Below are 23,153 nucleotides of genomic sequence, written 5' to 3' on the forward strand. Positions count from 1 at the left end.
ACTTTACAGGTCTTTAATGTAAAGATTTTTTGTCTTGAGCAAAACCACAAACTATAAACAAATGCATTGAAACAAAAACCCATTAAACATAACAAAATAACATTTTACTTAATTTGACACAAAAACTTACTAACTGTGGTCTAAACCAGTGGTCCTCCAGCTTTTATCACTGTGGGCGCTTGTCAGCGATTGACAATTTTAACCCGGGGGTTAGTCTGACATAATTAATCTACCAAAATGTGTATATTCCATACAAGCTAAAGCTAATTGGTCAATTATTTTCACTTAACTCGTAGTTGTGCTCGCAGAATTCATTAATCTTTGATGAGCTACAGATTCAAAGTCTTTCAAGGACTTGTTAAAACACCATTAATTTTAACTTTAACATTGTTATTCATACTCGGTATATGTAGCACCATAAAAGTCAATATTGTAAAATGGCTGCCGTCGCGTAATCCAGGTGGATGCTGCATACAGGTGGTGGATAAGGAGACCACCCCAACCCCCATTGTGTGAGCGCTTTGAGTGCCCAGAAGAGTGCTATATAAATGTAAGGAATTATTATTCTTCTTATTATTGTATTTGTTGTATTTACACCAGCTCTGCGATGCACATCCACAATTTTATGCATTGGATTAAATTAGGCTGTCCAGTCTCTGTGTTCAATCCATTACTACCATGGTTTAAACCTACACAGGCAGTGTAATACAAGGAGTGAACCAAAGCGGTAATTAAAAGAGGGAAAATAGAATATATATATATTTATATTTATTTATTTATTAGACACAAATCTGATGCTTGTATTTGCACCAGCTCCCCGACCACAGCATCACGCATTGGGTTAAATTAGACTTTACAGTATCTGTATTCAATCCTTTACTTTCACTGTATCTGTTCAGCTGACGGAACGAAACCAACCCCCATATGTCAGACACAGAGGCATTCCTAGATGGCAGCGACCTAGGTCTAAAATCTATAGTTAAACATATAGTTTTCTGGTAAATGGTTACATTAATTATATATATATAATTTAAAGTGGAAACTAATTTACAAAACAATGTAAACTTTACTGAGTGCTTCATTTCCCTTTAAATAAAATTTGTTTAATTCGATATTGGTAATATTCAAATGCAGACAATTCTGAAATAATGATCAAACCTGCATTATTAGTCAGTATTATCATCATTATTATCATCATTTATAAGATTAAAATGTACGATTTTTCATTTTAGACTATCTCAGTTTTCTGTTCTGTTTACAATTGTTGAAATAAAACCATAAACAATTTTTTTCACATTTAATTCAGGCCCTATTAAGGACCTGTGTTTGTTTTTAAGTATTTTCCAGGCCTTGAATCCATATGTCTAAAATTCAAGAAGCATGAGAACCCTGGGTACAATTCTGACTATTAATAAACCATTAACTATGACTATTGCTTCAACAAACTCCTAATTAGCTGCTTATTATCAGTTATTAGGGTAGTAGTTGGGTTATTAGGTAGCATAAGGTATGTAGAATAAGACCATACAGAAAATGTACTTTATATATAGTAATAAACAGCCAATAAAGTATCTTAACGATAGGCAGGTAATAAGCCCCTTGTTATTAGTAAGAAGTGACACCTAATCTAAAGTGTTACCTTTAGTGTTTCAATGATGGAGACAAATGTATCATTGAAAAGTTTTTCATTATACATGTCCATTTAATATTAACATGTTCAAATGTGTCCTTTGTGTGTGAATTTCATTTAAACACCTCCCTCATGTTTCATCACACATTCACAGGAACACCCAGTGCCATGCTGAATGATCAAACTCATGTTAGGTGGCTTACAAGTGAGAAAGAAAACGGATAAAAAAGTCCCATGATTATCGTAAACGGTGTATGTATTGATACATTGCAACCAAGTATGAAGCCCTAGTTTTTTGTGTACTTTCTCAAAATGCATCAATCAAGGCATTGGTAAGAAGACAAAGAGTGTTTACAGGTGTTTACATCATGAAAGCAATGCAATCTAATTTGCTTCAGATTGTACGATCTCGATGTTTCGGTGTTTGTTTACACTGGTATTTACTGACATCTACTCATGTTAAAATTAACAAAACACATCTTAAAAGGGTGGTTCACACAAAAAATGAAAAATACCTCATCATTTAATTACTTGCATGTGGTTTTACACCTTTATAAGTTTCTTTCTTATAAGTTTCTTTCTTATGTTGAACACAAAACAAGAGATTTTGAAGAATGCTGGCTGCAATTGACCTCCATAAACAAACAATGGAAGCTACCAGCTACCAGCATTTTTCCAAATATACAACAGAAGAAAGAAACGAAGTGAGTAAATGATGCAGAATTTTTATTTTTGGGTGAACCATCCCTTTAATACCAGTTATAAATTGAAATTAAGTCACCTTATGTGTATGTGTATGTGTATATGTATGTGTTTGTTACCTGTCCAAGTGGAAAGCAGCGATTTCTGCATTATGGCGATCGTACCCTGCATATGGCTCTCCCTCCACCACATAGTCTCTAACGTACCTAATAATCAGAAAGAAAAAGCTGAATTATCAACCTAAAGATTTTCTTCGGACACCACATAGAAGTGTTTTTATTATGGTTCAGGGTACTATAGTAAGTGGGGAATGCAAAATAAAGTAAATGTACATATCATACCCAAACAGTCTTCATTTAGTAGACTGAAAACCAAAAGGAAGCAAATATTCTGCTGCAGAGAGTCTGATGTACAGGTTTGAGTGAATAGGCTTGAGAGCAGAAGCAGGCAGTCAATGAGACTAGAGGCTTTAGCGCAGTGGGATGATTATCATATTAATGAGTGCTAATGTAAGTGTGCACACCAAAGCACAAAACACCAAGCATAAAAATGTAATTAAAAAAAGAAATGTTGCTATTTTCTAGGCTTATATGGCAAGGAACTATACTCTCGTTCTGGTGTAATAATCAATGAACTTTGCTGCTGTACTATGGGTGTAGCAGGAACAGTAAGTATGTTTACATGGACACCAATAATAATTTTAATGCGATCAAGACCATACTCTGATTAAAAGTCTACCATGTAAACAACAATTTTTGATTAATCTGATTAAGGTTATAATCAAACTAAACAGAACTCGGATTAAGACATGTAGAGTAGGCCAATTTTCACCACATTATTGAAGTGCAGTACAGAAAACTATTACCGTCATGTAGGATTTTCGCCGCATTTTGCGACAGCATAATTTATATAGACACGGCTGTTTGACACTATTCTCTGCACCTACTGAGTCAGTGAAGCACCACAGACACCTGCATCATGAAATGCGGAGGTTTTTTTTCCATATGGAATGCGGTATCAAACTCTATTAAAGCAACAATCTTCTAGCAGTTCATATTCTCATCCAGTATCTTATTTTTCAAGGGGGGCATGCATAAAATGTTCCTGAATGAAAGTGAAAGTGCCAAACCGCAGTTAAAGTTGACAAATTATAAATGAAACACTCGAAATTACATAAAAACTCTGAAAGAAATGTGGATAGCATGATGACACAACGATGTTAATCCATTATGTGCTATAACATGTAAAATGGGATTATTTACATTCAAAAACCAACTTCTTAAAAAGTAAACACCTTCATCATATTATTGTCTTATTCAGATTAGGGCAATTAATTCCATTACTGATGTCCAGGTAAACATAGTTAATTATATTATGCAGCGATATCATTTAGCATTATATTCAAGCTGGAAAAGAGCAATTTTCAATTTTCCATTGGTCTTAGTACACAATGTAGTTACAGAAGAGTCCATGTTTGATTAAGAAAAATTTAGAAACACTTTTTTGTTAAGCGAAATGCTAATGGTCTAATCTGGTTCAATGATTTATGCTAAAATAAGCTAAAAGTGCTCCTGACACAGAGATTGACTGAACGGATTAAAAAGGGTAAAACTGTATCTAGAGTTAGGTGCAATACGCGTTTAGCACGATGTGTTGCTATTGTCAGACCATCGCAACCCTAAAATTCCTATTTTGCACAACATTGTTTAAATAGCAAATCCATTAGCGCCGCTTTGTGGACTCATGGGTGTTCTGGTCTAAAATAGAGGTGTGTTAAGGCGCATTGTTGGTGCGTTGCTATTTTGAGAAACTGAAATAGACCACACAATAGACCAGCTAAAAGCTGGTCCAAAGTCCAGCGCAGAGCCTACACATTGTTAGATAAACACAGGACGTACAGCAATACTCGGATATCTTTACAAATGAAAAAAAAAATAATTTACATAATAACGATCATTTATTTTTTTTCTCCATAAATCTAAAAACCACTGCCTGCCTGCCTTCATCTCAAAGGACTTTTTTCAGTTTATTCATGACAATTTGCTTTCGTATAATGGTATTATTATTACCAGTATTACTTATTATATACATATTAGTATTTGTTTTAATAAAAACAAGTTTAAATTTGTCCACCTGTCGGGATTTGGATATAACTTATATATAACTCAGTTTTTTGACCACACTTTATTATTACTGTTCATTTACTTGTTTGCTGGAAATTAGAAATTAATTTAGAAATAGTTTTGAAACAAATCTCTGTGCTTAACAAACAAAATTAAATTTGTAGGCTAACACATGTCTTCAGTGGAGTGCGTACAACACCGTTACCTTTATTCTCACGCTGCAGATGGTCTGGTGAATTGTTTTCTTGCTACTGAAGTGTTCAGTTTTTCCACTTACTAAGTCCGCCATGTAAATAGCAAATGCGTTATGGCGCGACACAACTGACTCTTAAAGGGAATGGGAGATGAGACTTTGATTGGTTTATTGCATGTTATGCTCAAAACACACCCAGCTCATTAAGAGAATAAGCACAACCCTGTTAGACCATGCACCACGGCGCAAATTGTATTTTTTCATCCTTAAAATAGAAAAAGGGGATTCGGACATGCCCTTAATGCTTTTGCGCTCTGCGCATTAAACTTTGCGCCTAGATCATTAAAATAGAGCCCCAAGTTAGAAAATAGAAAGAAAATTCATTTTAAGGTTTTATGAATCTGTCTGTTGCTCAACAGCTCTCAAATGTTAGCAGGAATTGTACTTTTTTCATAAAATTTCAATACTGATTGGTACCGATGTCAGTACTTTAGACTATGTATGGGACGATAACCAATTTCAAGGTTTACAACGGTTTGGAAAAGTCAAGGTTTTAAAACTTGGCTTTGCTTTTTAGAAATATTTTATTTAGTTTTTAGGGCAACAGTATCTCCAGCAGAAAAGGAGCCCCTTTGTCAAAAGCTACTGATCAGCCCTAAATTCAGTAAACATCTGAAAGACAAATCACTTTTAAACCAACATCCAAGCATGCTGTAGACCTGAACAGTACAGTAAATTACTTTATATCCATAGAAAAGATAGATATCCAAGGATGCATCTCAAGCTGAAAAGAAAACTTTTTTGACTTCGATGAATATTTTAATAATTTATTCTCATGTTTACTGCTCCAAACTATTTTAAATGTTTCTCAAACTAAAATGTATTGTGTTAAATGGAGAAAAATCTTTCGTTTTTAACCAAAACATTTAAAGAATATATATAAGTGCAGTAATCACAATACCATGAAACCGTGATATTTTTATCCAAGGTTATCATCATACCGTCAGAATCTTATATCAGCCCATGGCTACTTTAGACATTCCTATATGACACAGATAAATTCAGACTTCTTGTCGTATTGTATTACTACAGTGAATGAACTGTTATGAGAAATGTACATAGGCCTACATAAAATACACAAGTCTATAGCAAGCAAGGCAAGCAAGCAATTGAACACTTTAACAAAATAACATAATTTTTAGTCTCAACCAGCTCCAACGTTTTATTCCTCAGACATACAGGTACCTGCCAATTATGACCGTCAAACAATTTGCTACTTTTTCTCATAGCGGTGCTTAAATGTTTTGTAATCACAAGTTATTTACGCCACTTTAATGTAACTGACTTACAAAATTATTCTTTCTTTATTACTGTCTTTATTTTTCACAACGTACTTACAATTTGACTGCATTTGCTCTCTTTTACTTTCTGTAATGGTCTGACTGGTTGTGGTTCCCACCCAACATTTTCATATTAACTGCAGATATAGTGTTATCTTTAGCGTTCTTAGCACAACGAGTTAGTCCACTTCTTACGCAAATGCACACACAGCTAATTCTGGTTCCTAGACCAGCAGGATGCAGAGGGGAAATATAATATAGCTTTAGTCTTCCAGGAAAAATTAGGGCTGGTACACTGACAGCATCCAACAACCACATAAGGCTTAACAGAGAGTCGGCTTTCCACCAGGTAAATACCACACTTCAATCCATATAAAAGTACCTATCACACCCACAGGAAACAGGAATAATTTGGCCATGCACAGTCTGCTGCTCGGAAACATCATATATTATTTTCCAATACAGGATTAACTGACATTACTGAGGTCGCGAAACAACTTTTTTCCCATCATAAGACATTTTGAAGTAATACATCATTCATACTATTAAAGTTTACACTCAACAGCCACTTTGTTAGGTACACCATACTAGTACAGGTTTGGAGACATTTTTGCCTTCAGAACTGCCTTAATCCCTCGTACAGAATCAACAAGGTATTGGAAATATTACTCAGAGATTTTAGTCCATAGTGACATGATAGCATCTAAGGGTGTCACAATCCTCAATCCACATTTCGATTGCATTCTCAATTCTAAAGTCACGGTGTCTAGTGTTAATGGAATGTTGTAGCAAGGAAGTAAACAACAGGAAATGCTGTTTGGCACCGCTAAAAACTTAGCTGCAAATTCATATATATCAGTCAAACCGCTGTAAACACCCACAATCTTCAGCAGCGCTGTAGTGTCTCTCAATATGTCCGCATTCCCTGCATTTTACATCTAAGATAATGAACTTGCAAAATGTGATTGTTTCAAATCACTTACACATGCTCATTCCGAATACATGCGAAAGACATGTATCGCATTGAATTATGTAAAAAAAAATACAGGATAGCTCGCCTAACTCGTGTTGCAGCACAAAAATCAATCAAAGCCCGCACAGGTAGCATTCCACATCTCGCGCTTTATTCTTCTGTCAACAGTGTCACTGTATATTACAAAAAAAAATTAATTCCAGCATCAGAGAAAAATAAAGGTCCTGTACACATGCGCTTCTCGTGCTATATGCTTCTACAGGCTGTTCACAAAAACATACACATAAACACACAAATAAAATGCTCCTCTTAAAGTAGCCATATCTTATACCATATGTTATTTTAGAGAGCAGGCATGAGGTTCATCATTTTCATTTTCTGTCTGAATAAGGATCAAACTGATACTGCTAACAGCTAATCTGACTGAATTATTTACACAGCTGAGATAAAATGCATGATTGTGGAGGCGTGACACTTTACTGATGACACTGAACTGAACCACGAATCACAGCATATTATGTTAGTTGACCAATCAGAGCCTCTCGAGGGTGGACCTTTCAGAGGATCTTGGAAATGTTTTCAGGTTAGCTGAGTAGCTGTATATAATCAAAGTAAGATATATGAAGAAATAACGTGATTTTCTAAAAATGAAGCATGATCACACATTGCTTTGAATCTTATAAATACAACCAAGACTTAAAAATTACATTCTGGACCACCCCTTTAATATCTTTTGTAAGTAACAAAAATAATTTTAGCTTAAGGATTTATTTAACAACCCTTGCGCATGCAGCATTTGTAATTTTTTTATTTGAAAACAAACACTGTGGTTGAATTTAGAGAACAAATATGACCACCGGCACTAATGCGAAACCTTATTTCTCAATCCGACTCATCCATAGTTTAACCACAAGCATTAAACACTCCAGGCAATAAATTAACACACACATACCACTTTAAAATCGCTCACTTTCTAACCTCTTATTTGGAAGGAATCCAACACAACACTGTAATTGCACACAACCTAAAGTAACACACCCAGTTCAGGCGACAGGACTGTAAAAGTTCAGACAGGATGTGCCGCCATTAGAGATGAGATCCGTGTTTGATCAACGACCTTGAGGATTAAGGACACCAGGAGCGTTTCTTCACTTATCTCAAGTCCCTGTAGATCTACAGTAACTCTAATAGGCTCAGATAAGAGCAGACAGCCAAACTCACCCCAGCTAATCACACATCGGCTCTGTGTCTTAAGTGCTCCAGCTATTTTATTTTAGAAATATCCTGGTACCCTTTTACAGATAGGTTGAAATTTGCTAAAGCTACTAATACTATATAAGTGATTGTCTCCAGAAACCATTTTTGTTATGCTGGTTGAAAGTCTCTTCACATCCTGACAGCAATTGTTAAATGAATTGCTTCAAATGCATTTAATATGTATTTTAGCATTCTGTAAAATGTGTAGGAGCATGAAAAGGTTGTCCAATCAAAACGATTGGCCAGAAAATTATAATAGGGTGTTTTACCTGCCTGTCAAAATATGCAATTGCATACCTGTTTGCGCAGAAAGAAATATGTCATTGTCGTATCACGTGAGAGTTGCATACTTTTAATAATCTAGCGTTTAAGTCAAATGAATAATGAATTATAGTTTAAATTAATACATTAAATGTAGGGCTGGGTGACAGAATGATAACGGAAATAATCAGCGTATAATTTCCCCTTGAGCCTCATATCACCATATGATTGTTGAAGAATCGTGTGACACTAAAAACAGAAATAATGATGCCGAACATTCAGATACTGTACGAATCACAAGAATAATAACGAATGTTGTAGATACTCATTTACCCCACCCCCAGAGGGAGATTTGCATGGAATATTGACAGTTTATTAATATTATTAGTATTAGTATTGCCAGTTTACTGAATTATCGAGGATTTCTTTATCATTGTGTTTGCCTGTTGACTGCTGTTTCTTTGGATTTTGGACTTTGGACCATGCCTGTTTTCGACTATGCCTCTGCTTGTACTTTGTATAGCTGTTTGTTTATTAAAACCTCCAGCATTTGGATTTACATCATATTTATGTCTTTGCCGATGGCTCCCTCACAAATAAAAAAAAAACTACATTGGTTTTAAAAATAAATAGCATTTGTTTTTACTAATTTTAAATTGTAATAATGTTTTTGACATGCCCTTTATGCTTTTGCACCATGGGCTTTAGACTTTGCGCCTAGTTCATTAAAATAGAGCCCGATATCTCGATAACGGGCAATAAGCCACTAGTTAAATAGAGAGAACTGACAGTTAAACTAAAGTGTTACCATATTTTCTAACATTATTACTTTTTATGGCCTTTTTCAATGTTTTGCTGACAGGACAGGTAAGTTGGGGTAGAGAGAAGGGAGCAGGATCACAATCAGTGCAGTTTCGTAATAAATGCTGTAAAATGAAACCAACTTATTTTTTTTTCTTCTTTACAAATCATTGCACAGTGCTGCAGATTTCCAAAACCACACGTACCGGAAAAAAAAAATTATTCTTAAGTACTGTTCACATGGGCGGCAGGTCCTTCAGCTGGACTGCCTCTAAATTCACACTCAAGTCTGATTTACAAATTGTTTCTCTATTTTGCCACACACCATGAAGCACGCTCAGCTCTGTGGAAAAAGTGCTGCTATATAAATAAAACAGCCGGCTATTACATTCCTTATTCATTCAACTCCTTTTCTATTTCACTCACAGATTTCTTCGCTCTCTAATTCACTCACTCACGCTTCCCCTCAATTCTGATCACGCATTTGAACATTCTCATAACTTTCTCTGTTTCACTTTACACAATAGGGATTTCCTATGGGAGTTTCTTCTATGTGGCACAAGAGCGTTCTTTGGCCTTCGGAGGACATTTTCAACTGTTCGTAGAACAGTGGTACCCTGATAAAAGCATGATAATCACAGATTTTGATTAAATTATTTATTTCATTAATCGCCTAGTCCTGCCTGTCAGCACATTATTTGATGGGACTTTGCTTTGCTAAATTAGGAATAGTAATAATGATACGCAACAGCGACACATGAGCGGAATATACACAAAGCGGAATATTGAGCTTTGGTTGGCATGGCAACATTGCAGGGTGCAACCATTGAAATGAATGACCTTTATAGCACAGTGCTTTCTGCATATGGTGTGAATGTTGATTCACACCATGTAGTTGTTACAGCTGCTGAGAAAAATCAGCACACTGAACATTGCATGACAGCACAGCAGAGCCGTTTTTGACTTGTATTTTAAGCCATTATTCTATTTCAGCCATAATAACCATTTTAAAGGGGTGACGGTTCATTCCACTGTGGTGACCGGGATTAATAAAGGGACTAAGTCGAAAGGAAAAAAAAAATGAAGGAATAAATGAATAAATAAATAATTTTAAAAAGACATAATTTGGTACATCTTTGCCATAAATAATTACTTTTTTGTGCACACAAAAGTATTCTTTTAACATAAAATTACGTTTGACTGTTTTAAGTATGTTTGTTCTTGGCACCTTTCTTCACTAAATATCTCATGACTCTGGAAGGTCAGAGGGCTCTCAAATTTCATCCAAAACATCTTCATTTGTTTTCTGAAGATTAACAAAGATCTTAGTTTTTTGTTCAAATCAAAAAGAGGGTGAATATTAATAAAATATGAACACTTTAGATTATGTCAAAATTTTACAGTATTAACAAACCAATAACTAACACTACTAGCTTAATGAACTACTAATTAGCTGTGTACTAAAGGTAAGGAGTTGGGTTTAGGTTTTGGGTAGGATTAGGGATGCAGAATAAGATCATACTTTATAACTACTAGTAAACAGTTATTATCTTAATAATAGGCAGCTAACAAGCCAGTATTTATTAGCATAAATTGTGACCTAAACTAAAGTGTTACCCCTAACTGTCAATTTTGGGTGAACTAACAATTTAATCACAATCATCTCCTCACCTCTTGGGCTTAAACACAACTTTCTGTCCTCCGTCGAGTACCAGCAGGGCTTTTAACTGGGTTCCTTTATATCCCACGTCTGCCCTCTCCACATGAGCGGTGGCCAGAGCATTCAGCACAGCAGCTAACTCAGGTGTTTCGTCTGGGTAAACCTCTCGCGGACCCACCCACTGGGCAGCCACTTCCCAGGGCGACTGAAGGGTGTGTGTGAGGCGAGCTCCTTTGGCCAGGGAAAGGCTGGCCTCCATCTTTCGGAAGGCCCGGAGGTCGCGGCGGCTAGCGGCTGATCCCTCTCCTCCATCCAGTAGGAAGACCTTGGCCAGGCCGAGGAGGAAGAGCACAGCGCAGAGCACCACCACACGCTGCTTCAACTTCATCACCTCCCACCACCACACCGGAGACTCAACCTATGCCTGGGACATGGCACTGCCCGCAGTCTCACCAACACCAGCACCACCCGTCAGGCTGGACTGGACACACTTCCTATGAGAGTAGAAAGTAGAATGTTATTGTTAATGAGCACAGCTTTTGACTAAGAATCAGACTACAATGAGCTGGCACTCTGATTTTTTTGAATGTTTTAGAATATAAATGTCTTCAATTTAAATAATTGCCAATTGCCAAAAATTCATTCTTTCATTCATTTTCCTTCGGCTTAATCACTTTATTCATCAGGGAATGAACCCCCAACTTATCCAGCATAGCGGATGTTTTATCTTTCTATTTCTAAATATGCTCGCTGAGCAAAATTATATTTTTATAAATGCATCTGTTTAATAAATCAGCTTTTTTTAATGCACCAAAATATATAATCTAGATTCACTAAGAAATTGATAAAAATATTCATTTATGCTGGGCACTGTCTCTCCAGCTGAAGCAATGTTGAATCGCGACCGGAATTTAATTGTGAATAAAATCATGAAAAGCGTGCCAGTTACTTCTCTAGTGCTGTGAGTCAACCCTGACAGACATGACACTGCCAGACGCCGAACGAAATCAGAGCACTTCACATAAGAGCACTCACTGATGCAGGAGAGCTTCCTCACTTACACAAGACGCAGTCTCTTGAGTGTGTGTGTGTCTTTAATAACACACGTCACCTTAAATCCTCCTAATGTTTGATTTGGAGTTCAGCCTGGTGTTGTGTTTCGTCTGCTGCTACTGTCTGCACAAGTCTGGCATCTCCCAGCAGATTTGATCTCCTTCAGGAAGAGAAAAAGAGACAACAGTGAAAACACAAGCAGGATATTTTGATATATTAACCCTCCTGTTGTTCTGTATATGCTATTTGTCCTTTGGGGCAAAAATGACCGGAATTAAACTCCTAAATTAAAGAAAAAGAAAGTAAGTTTATATTAAGTCCTGAAATCTATTTTGCATTAAGAAACAACTTTATTTTTATTACAAACCATGTAAATGTTTAATGGCGAGTTCAGACTGCATGATTTTCAAAGTAGTTGTCTCACAGATGTTTTCACACTGCATGACTATCTGGGCTAACATTTCGTCGCTGCTTTGTTTACAATGCAAGATGGATCGGCGACAGGGACTTTCACATTGCATGACTTTACAATAAAAAGAATCGCCGACAACTTCGTCCAAACTACGTCTCACAGTCAAAAACACGCAGTATATCTTTTGTTATTAACGACATAATGAGAAAGAAGCTTTTAATGGGGTAGAAAAATGTACATATTTGCTCACCTGGGTTTAAAGGGAATTAGCCATTTCTCCTCAAATTAAGTTGATAATAAACTAATTTCTTTCTGTACGAATCGTCAAACAGACAAGGGTGCTCTTTAGTCCTGTCAAACCTCCACTAGTTTTTCCTCCATTTCTTGGGTCCAAATAAACCGAAAAAGATCACTTTTAACTTCTTCCCCAGCCTCCCGCTGGCCTGGAGCAGCTATACACACACACACACACACACACAAGTGAATGCTGCACTCTCATTGGCTGTAGGCGATCGCTGATGTTATTTTAAGTCAAAACTCATTTTACAATGCATGATTTAAATCGCAGACAGCTCCACATATTTAGCACGCCAAATATCTCACAGGTATTATGAGGATTCTCTCAGATCGCGTTTTTGATAGTTCATACTGTGTGATTGTCACTCACGTGCACGAGCACCGATTTGCCTGTGATTTCAGGTATTTGTCGGCGATTTCTCAAAACCTGTCTGCGAGCCAAAATCGGGGCTAAAATCACGCAGTGTGAACGAGGCAAAACTTTTTCATCATCAGTGTGGAGTTTTTCATTAATGTTTAATCACTCGCTTTTGACTAAAGTGGAAGGTACAGTTGAAGTCAGAATTATTCGCCCCATGTTTATTTTTTTTTCTCCAATTTCTGTTCAACGGAAAGATTTATTTTAAAAACATTTCTAAACATAATAGTTTTGATAACTCGCTTGTATTAACTGGTTTATTTTATTTTTGCCATGATGACAGTAAATAATATTTGACTAGGTATTTTTCAAGACACTTCTATACAGCTTAAAGTGGCATTTAAAGGCTTAACTAGGTTATTTAAGTTAACTAGGCAGGTTGGGGTAATTAAGCAAGTTATTGTATAATGATGGTTTGTTCTATGGACTATCGAAAAAACTATAGCTTAACTTTTTTTCTTTATAAAATCCACTAAGGGCATCACGGCGGCGCAGTGGATAGCACAATCGTCTCACAGTAAGAAAGTCACTGGTTTGAGCTTTGCCTGAGTCAGTTGGCATATCTGTTTGGAGTTTACATGTTCTCCCCATGTTGGTGTGGGTTTCCTCCGGGTGCTTTGGTTTCCCCCACAATTCCAAAGACATGTGCTATGAGTGAATTGGGCTATAAGCTAAATTGTTCGTAGTGTATGTGTATGAATGAGAGTGTATGGATATTTCCCAGTGATGGGATGCAGTTGGAAGGGCATCCGTTGGATAAAACATATGCTGGATAAGTTGGCGGTTCATTCCGCTGTGGCGACCCCGGATTAATAAAGGGACTAAGCCGAAAAGGAAATGAATGAATGAATAAATCCATTACAGTTTACTTTCAACAATGGATTATACAAACACTCACCCTTCTAACAACAAAAAGAGACTATAATTACATTCCGGCACAAACGTACACACTTGAAAGTGCCAAACATCAAAACCTTCACTTCCATTCCACTAAATTTTTTTTTTTTAAAGACTCTGTGGGCAAACAGCCTGTAGTTCAGAGCCATGACAAACACAAACTCAACTCTCTCTCAGCTCTCGCTGATCTCAGCCTGAGGCTTATCTGTGTTTGAGAAGCTAACATTGCAAACACTTCTACTACACACACATACACACACTTACTACAGTGGTCTGTGCACTTAAATGCTATATGTGGAACCAGCCCACTCGTGAAAACTGTACAAAAACAACAGTTTGGCAGAAACCCACAAAATACATTGTTTTGGTTATATAACAAAATCCCATTGCAACGTTTCTTTCTAATGCAACAGTACATCGATCTGCATTGATTCTCTCTGTAGCCTTTGTGAAGAGCAACGATGAAAAGCAAAACAGAAAAACAACAAATCCACATGCAAGACTTAATAATAACAACCTATTAGAATCAGTTTGAGAGTTTCTGGGAAATTACATTAACTGATAATACGTATGCGATTTTATGCCTTGAAAATATGAGTGTTCTGTAACGCACTGAATCTTTTGTTGCAAATACTCCTAATTTTAACAAGCCATCAAGGTCAAGTTTATCTCTCATTGAGTTTCATTATAGCTGTAGAGATTTCCAGGAGCTCCAGATTTGGAGTAATAATTTCTCTAACCAATACTGTGATGCTGCTTAAGTGAAATAAATAAACTTTCACACACTCTTGCTTACTTCGCTCTTTATTTGTCTTATTTATTTACTTATTTTCATATTTTTAGCTATTATTTACAGTTGAAGTCAGAATTATTAGCCCTTTGCCATGATGACAGTAAATAACATTTGACTAGATATTTTTCAAGACACTTCTATACAGCTTAAAGTGACATTTAAAGGTTTAACTAGGTTAATTAAGGTCACTAGGCAGGTTAGGGTAATTAAGCAAGTTATTGTAAAATGATGGTTTGTTCTGTAGAGAATAAACAAATAGCTTAAAGGGGCTTATCATTTTGATTTAAAAAATTTAAAAGTGATTTTATTTTAGCCAAAATAAAACAAATAAGACTTTCCTTGGAAGAAAATATATTATAAAACATACTGTGAAAATGTCTTTCCTCGGTTAAATATCATTAGGGAAATATTTAAAAAAGAAAAAAAAATTAAAGGGGGGCTAATAATTCTGACTTTAACTGTAAAACAGTCAAAAATGCTGGGTTCCCCATAATTCCTTTTATGTTGTCCCAACACAAATGGATTAAGTTAACTTTAATTGTTTGTACAAAAGTAGATTGAATATAAATAATAAAAAGTGCCGTGAGCTGCTTTGAAATGAAATCCTATTTGATGTTTGACGTAATCTCAACCAAAACACAGAAAAAGGGACATAGTGTAGCTCCTTACCCTTTTAAAAAAATAGCCAATGTCATTTTGTTTTTATCACTGCTCTGCCAGTGAGAGCGATTGAGCTCAATCGCATCAAATGAAAAGCAAATCGTGAGAAGCGTCTTGAAGGCGGCGGGGCTTGTCAGATACTAGAGAGCATTTGATTGGTTATGATGTGATGAGAAACTGTAGCGTGAGGTAAAGTGGAAAAAAAAAATCATTGCTCCATTTTGGTGGAAGTGACAAACTGGTTATATCAAGTTTATATCTTCTAAATGCAAATTTTGTCACAGTTTTGGAGCACACTAGCTAGCATATGGATATCTTAAAAACTAACAATACTGATACTAACAGAAATTAATTTCATAGGGCTTTTAAATTGTCCGCAAAAATCCCTCGACAATTGTTGATTCAGCTCATTTTAATTAGTAGTTTGAACAAGCAGCTAAAATATTTTTGGAGTGTGTATAAAATGTATATCCCCTTGTCATTAAAAGTCATGAAAGACTAAACTGCATTTGATATTTAAACATGTTTATTTTACCACACACAAGACAATATAATTACTTCTAGCTGTAGAATATTTTTAGCTTTTTTGTGCTATTTTTGTCTTCAGTTCCTAAAGACTACATCACTGTATGTTAATTTCCTACGAGAAGCAGCTTGTTTTTGCTTTTAGGTTTTGTGTGGCATAAAATCTCATCTATATATTCTCTGACACATACACCATTCAGTCCATCACATTTATTCATTTTGTGTCTTGACAGCTCTTTGATATAACAGGCTTTTATAACCACCACCAAAAAAAAAAAATCATTAAAGTTATTTTAAAAAGAAGCAACATTAAATTCATATTTTTTATATTTGCAGTAAAATTCATTGCAAGCGGCTGTACATTTTTTTTTTTTTTTTTTGCTGGAGATACTGTTGTCTTTAAAAACAAACACAAAAAGTTTTAAAAAATCATACACGTAGCTTTATTAAAACTTTTCCAAATTGCGGTACACCTTGAAAACGGTTATCGTCCCATGCCTACTTGCCACACATAGACTTTACTTGGATGGGTCACCGAAGTATGTCACGTTTATTTATTTTTACTATTATTAACATCCTTTTACACTTTTAAAATTGTATACGCCTAGTATAACCAATCTGCGATCAATTAAGTAGTGTAAAATCTTCTCTCGTTTACCCGTTTCGTTCTGTGGGAGAAAGCCTGTCAGCACTCACACACAAACTTCCACAGCTTTGCAGACCCACAGAGGCGCACTTTTTTTGTCTGGCCCGAATTTCGAAATCTCCTAAAATGTCTAAGATTCAACTTTTGCCATCGCTTTTTAAAGCTTTTATGCATTTTTGCATTTCGTTGTTATTAAAGACTATGTCATAATAAATAAAATTAATTTATTAATTCATTTATTCATTTTCTTTTCGGCTTAGTCCCTTAATTAATCTGGGATTGCCACAGCGGAATGAACCACTAACTTATCCAGCATATGTTTTTAACACAGCGAATGCCCTTCCAGCCACAACCCATCACTGGAAAACATCCACACACCCTCATTCACACACATACACCACTCACAATTTTAGCATACCTAATTCACCTGTACCACGTCTTTTCACTGTGTGGGGGAAAACCGGAGGAGTAAGAGGAAACCCATGTGAACATGGACAGAACATGCAAACTCAAGACAGAAATGCCAACTGACCCAGCCGAGGTTCAAACCAGCGACCTTCTTGCTGTGAGGCGAACGTGCTACCCACTGCGCCACCATATAAATCAAATTATTGTTAAAAATTACATTATGTTTTGTTTATCGCATATAGATAATAACTAGTATAACTATTTATGTGATGTTGGTAAATGGTGTGTTTCCATCTGGTTACCACCGCAAGTATATTTGAAACCTGTGGGAAGCACTGGTTTCAAAATGTTAGTTTTAAGGATATCTATTATCTAGTGTGGAGTAAGACAATAAAATTATTTGTGAGTAAAAGATATTAGCATGGTATAAACATCCGAAACTTGCCGTCTGTCACTTCCGCCAAAATGGATCTAGGATTTATTTTTTCACGTTACCTTATATTTCAGTTTCTCATCAAATCTTGACCAATCAAATGCTCTCTATTATCTGACATGCACCGCCCCCTTCAAGACACTTGAAGTTTGCAGTTGATTTGATGTGCTTGAGCTCAACCACTCGCAGTGGCAGAGCTGTGATTGGGTGTTTTTTTTAAAAGGGAGGAGCTACTCTATGCCTCACTCGCACTTTATGATTTAGTTGAGATTACGTCAAACGTCAAATAGAAATGCACATTTCAAAGCGCTTCACGACACTTTTTAAACAATTTCACAATACTTTTTGGGGTTTATCGCGATAAAGATATCATTTACATTTATTCATTTACCAATGAAAATAATTTCTATTTTTCCACAGAGAAAAACAGTACTGTGAAACACACGTTCTCATTCATACTGGATGCTAGAGGGCGCCTCATGCATTAACCACATGGTAAATTTAATAGAACCTTTTCACATCTCTGGGTTTCTCAGCAGCAAAAGTTGTCATAGTTGTGTAAATTTGGAGCACAGTAAATAAGAGAGTGCCTATTCGCTCAAATAATAAAATAAAACTCCACAAAAGTGTTTTTACGGCTTTCAAAAAAGGACAAAAACAATTAATGGAGACTGATAACGGTAGACAGAAGAGAGAAAATTTACTGTCCCGCTCATAGATGGTGCATTAAAAAAAACATCTCACATAAGTGGTAATTATTTTTTTTTTGTAATTTGATGCTAATATAATATAATAATTATATATAGCAAGTACAACTTCATAAACGGACAATATAAAATAATAAATCAAGATATGAAAAACATTCAATCAATTAGGAACCTGATAAACTGTTAAACAAGCCATTACCCTCTTGTGGGTCCATATTAAAAACAAATAAATAGAACAAAGTACTTAGAAAGTCTTGGAAAACCTCAGACAATACACAATATTGTTCCCTAAAGTACTTAGATTTTTAAAGACGTCAGCACACAATGCATATTCATCCAGTCTGTACAGACTCGCCTGAAAGTTGCCCATCCTCAGAATATGAGCTGCATATAAAGTAAAAATAATATTAATAAAAAAACGATGTGCACACTGGCACACAAAAACGAGGTCAGCAACACTCAATGCAAACTTCCGTCAACACCGCAATGATGTCATATTTGCTAGATGTGAATTTGTGGATGGGTTGAGTGTAAAGAGGGGTTTCATGACCTTTTAAACTACACACAACTGGTAAATGCTGCTGGCTGAGTGTTTCTGACGGCTCGAGAAGTGACCGCAGACCAACATTTTCTCTCTTCCAACCCATGTATCAATCAAATAATCAATCAATTAATGTTCCCTAATAAAAATGTCAGTTGAACACAGCTAAAGTTTAAAACTTCACTAGTGACAACCACGTTTATATAGAGACATGAATTTACCAAAATTACTGTTTGTTGTGGAGCTGTCATGATAGCTATTTTTGCAGGGCGATAAACTGCACCAAATTTAATTGTGATAAACAATATTATTGCCACTTTGAAACTTATATCACTAATAATAATAATAATAATAATAACATTTGTACAACCTAATAGTGTGATAATTCAGGTACACTGTTTCAAAGAACTTTTTTTTTTTTTTAGAGTTTAGACCTTTGAAATTGGAACATGAAAAAAATCCTAAAACAGATAAATAATAATAAATAACAGATGTAAACAAACAAGTGTAAGAACAAAATAACATGTTTGAGTCAAATTAGACTTTTCTAAGGCACCTTTACAGGCCATTTTTAATAATCAGACAATGCAACCATTTCAAAAACTCTTTTTTTCACATTGTCATTATGGGGTTTTGTGTGTAGAATTTTGAGGAAATAAATGAATTGAATCCATTTAGGAATAAGGCTGTAACATTAAAAATGTGGAAAAAGTGAAGTGTTATGAATACTTTCTGGATGCACCGTAGTAACAGCTTCCCCTTTAGAGCTTGTCTTATTCTACAGTCTGATATTCTGCTCACATGTAATTGGACATTAATGCATAATGCATGAACTCCTGCTTGTTGCAATTTAATGATATTTTGTTATTGTAAAATGGCTTCTTTATTTTTTAGCTTTTCAAATGTTCCAGTTTTAAAATGTAGCATGTTAAATTATTGATAAAATACATGTAATGTTTATTATTAGGGATGTAAATAACAGATAGATGGACAGATAGAAAGGCGGATGGATAGGCAGGCGGACAGATGGACGGACGGACGGACGGAGGGACAGGATAGATAGATAGATAGATAGATAGATAGATAGATAGATAGATAGATAGATAGATAGATAGATAGATAGATAGATAGATAGATAGATAGATAGATAGATAGATAGATAGATAGATAGATAGATTTCAATTCCTGTTTCTTGGACTCACCAATGGACCATTGGATATATTATGATAATGATTATGATTACTATCATTAACAATAATGAATTTTATCATGTGTTTTTTGAATGCAAAAAGCACTGCAAGCATAATAATTTACAACAATGAACACAAAAATAAACAATGTAAAATCCGGAAATATTACAAGGAGCTTTAAAAAGATGCATCATAAAATATTTCTTGAAGCAGTTCAAAGGTGAAGAAACTAATACCTGCTGGCAGAGCAGTTAACAACCGTGACACTGAAGACTGAGAAAACTCTATAACACAGAGACTCATCTATATACAGTTTGATGAGGAATGTGTGAAAAGGCAAGTTGGAGAATGACAGACAGCTCATACAGGTAGAGATAGTCCCCTAAAAGGACTCAAAAAAATATTTTTGATGCTTGTTTAAACTACTTTGTAAAATAAACTGAAACAACACAATTCTTGAGGGTAACATTGTAATTGTTTATGTTCACTCCACTCAACTTTGTAAAGATAATTGAGTTAACCTAATGTTTGTTGGGACAACATTTAGGAATTGTGTGGTATTTGTTTACAGTAAAGCTTTATATAGTAAATAAAAACAGTAATAATGATATTAGCTTTTTAGTTTTTGTCGTATTTGTCTGGCAAAAGTTGGCAATGTACGTTAATGAGGACAGTGGTCTTCTTGGTAACACCCATCCAGCAAATACTGGGAATACTCTGGCATGAATGTCCGACAAGGAAAAACAGTCGAACGCAAGGTCTGTTTTATAAGAAGAGACCTATATTCATACACCAGTCCAGATATTTGTAAAAGTGATCAGTTTTAAAGACGCACACACCCACACTCGCACACAGAGAGAGAGGCTGAACATCCAGGTGAGCAAGTGCACATTCATGCAGAGCCTGACTGGGTGGACCTGCAGCATATCCTGTCCACGCAGGCACTAATGACACACAACCAGCCATTCATACGGCACACACTCACAAAAACACACCTTCACCATCACACCTACAGTAATACGTAAAGCGGTTGTTCACGTAAGTTATAACGTTTAACGAGCAACTAAACAGCTTTTACTGATGAGGGTCAGTAAAGGAGCAGCTCGACTGACCGAGCCGCTGCTGTCATGCGCGTAAACACACCTAACATTGACTTTTACTACATTTACGCAAATAAAAATAACCAGCTGATTTAAAAAGAGTTTGTGTAACATCATGAAATGAACATAAATGTTCGCTCCCCCTTAGCTACCGCGACATTCTGTGTATTTTATAAGCTAACAGAGGTTAGCCTGCTAGCTTACGATTCTCTCGGTTTCTTCATATAACAGCGATGAAATAACCACGACTATGATCCGAGCACACGGATATGAGTTCACCGGAGGTGCACTTCTCTGTATGACTGTCCGCAGCTGCTGTTGGCGAGTTCAGGTCCTAGTTTTTAGTCAGAGGAGACCCGCACGGCTAACAGGCTAACAGTGAAACCGTGACATTTAAAAAGCATCGACTCACCCTTGCGCTACTGACGACACATGTGAGGTGTAAAACCCCCGAGCGTCAGGCAGTGGCCCCGAACATGCGTTTATCATTAATATCCACCCGCCTGTCGGTCAGCCTCCATTCATTACTGGTACTGCTGAATCTGATGCTGCTGGCTGTGTTGGTGAGTCTGATTCTCTCGGCGAGACTCTTCCTGACTGCGCGAACGCGAACACACACAGAGAGGGAGAGAGAGAGACACACACACACACACACACACACACTAGCACGCGTTAAAGTGCTCAGTTCATGTCATGGTATTTATGACATAATTTAGATAGATAGATAGATAGATAGATAGATAGATAGATAGATAGATAGATAGATAGATAGATAGATAGATAGATAGATAGATAGATAGATAGATAGACAGACAGACAGTCAGACAGACAGACAGACAGACAGACAGACAGACAGACAGACAGACAGACAGACAGACAGACAGACAGACAGACAGACAGACAGACAGACAGATAGATAGATAGATAGATAGATAGATAGATAGATAGATAGATAGATAGATAGATAGATAGATAGATAAGGGTGGATGATAGACAGACAGTTAAATGGACATAAAGGCTAGACTGACAAACACAGATGGGAAGATGATAGACAAACAGACAGACGGTTAAATGGACATATAGGCTAGACAAACAGAGATACAGACAAGTATACGGTAGACAGACAGACAGACAGACAGTTAAACTGACTGAGATACAGACAGGTAGATGATAGACAGACAGTCAGTTAAACGGACATAGTGGCTAGTCCAACAGAAATACAGACAGGTAGATGATAGACGGACAGACAGACAGTTAAACAGACAAATAGGACAGACTAACAGAAACACAAACAGATAGATGATAGACAGACAGATAGTTAAATAGACAAACAGACAAAGATACAAACAGGTCGACGAGAGACAGACAGACAGTTAAACAAACATATAGGCTACACCAGGGGTGGGCAAACTCGGTCCTGGAGGGCCGGTGTCCTGCATAGTTTAGCTCCATCTCTAATCAAACACACCTGAACAAGCCAATCAGTGTCTTCAAGATCACTAGAAATCTATTTGCAGGTGTGTTTGATCAGAGTTAGAGCTAAACTGTGCAGGACACCGGCCCTCCAGTACCGAGTTTGCCCACCCCTGGGCTAGACAAACAGACAGAAATACAGATAGGTAGATGATAGACAGTTAAATGGACATATAGGTTAGACAAACAGACAGAGATACAAACAGGTAGATTATAAAGAGACAGATAGCTAAGCAGGCATATAGTCTAGACAAACAGACAAAAACATAGACATCCAGACAGCAGAGGAGTAGATAACAGACAGACAGTTAAATGGCCATAAAGACAAACAGACAGAAATGCAGACGGACAATGATAGATGGACAGACAGACAGTTAAATGGTCATAAAAGCTAGCTAAAAAGACAGAGATACAGACAGGTAGACGATAGACAGGCAGTTAAATAGACATAGACAAATAGGCAGAAATGCAGACAGGTAGATTATAGACAGACAGACAGATAACGGACATATAGGCTATTTTAACAGACAGAGATACAGACGTGGATGATAGACAGACAGACAGACAGACAGTTAAATGGACATATACGTCAGAAAAACAGAGATACAGAAGGGTAGATTTTAGACTGACAAACAGCTAAGCAGGCATATAGTCTAAACA

The 23,153-nt window shown here is 36.3% G+C and overlaps 1 protein-coding gene across 3 annotated transcripts in view; it reads right to left on the minus strand.

The window, feature by feature from the left end:
- Nucleotides 1-21,619, minus strand: part of fam20b (FAM20B glycosaminoglycan xylosylkinase) — a 65,546-nt gene extending 43,927 nt beyond the window's left edge. Inside the window, exons 1-4 of one of the 3 annotated variants that reach the window (XM_073932578.1) lie at nt 21,433-21,619; nt 12,052-12,153; nt 10,952-11,434; nt 2,452-2,538 (exon numbers count right to left, since the gene is read on the minus strand). In XM_073932578.1, coding sequence (XP_073788679.1) covers nt 2,452-2,538; nt 10,952-11,328 — 464 coding nt within the window. In that variant the 5' untranslated portion in view covers nt 11,329-11,434; nt 12,052-12,153; nt 21,433-21,619. Of the gene's footprint in view, nt 1-2,451; nt 2,539-10,951; nt 11,435-12,001; nt 12,154-21,432 lie in introns of all 3 variants that reach the window. The other 2 variants (XM_073932579.1, NM_001044818.1) reach the window with 2 other exon arrangements.
- Between the last annotated feature and the right edge of the window lie 1,534 nt (nt 21,620-23,153).

This window comes from Danio rerio, chromosome 20 (genome assembly GCF_049306965.1).
Source record: "Danio rerio strain Tuebingen ecotype United States chromosome 20, GRCz12tu, whole genome shotgun sequence".
Lineage (NCBI taxonomy): Eukaryota > Metazoa > Chordata > Actinopteri > Cypriniformes > Danionidae > Danio > Danio rerio.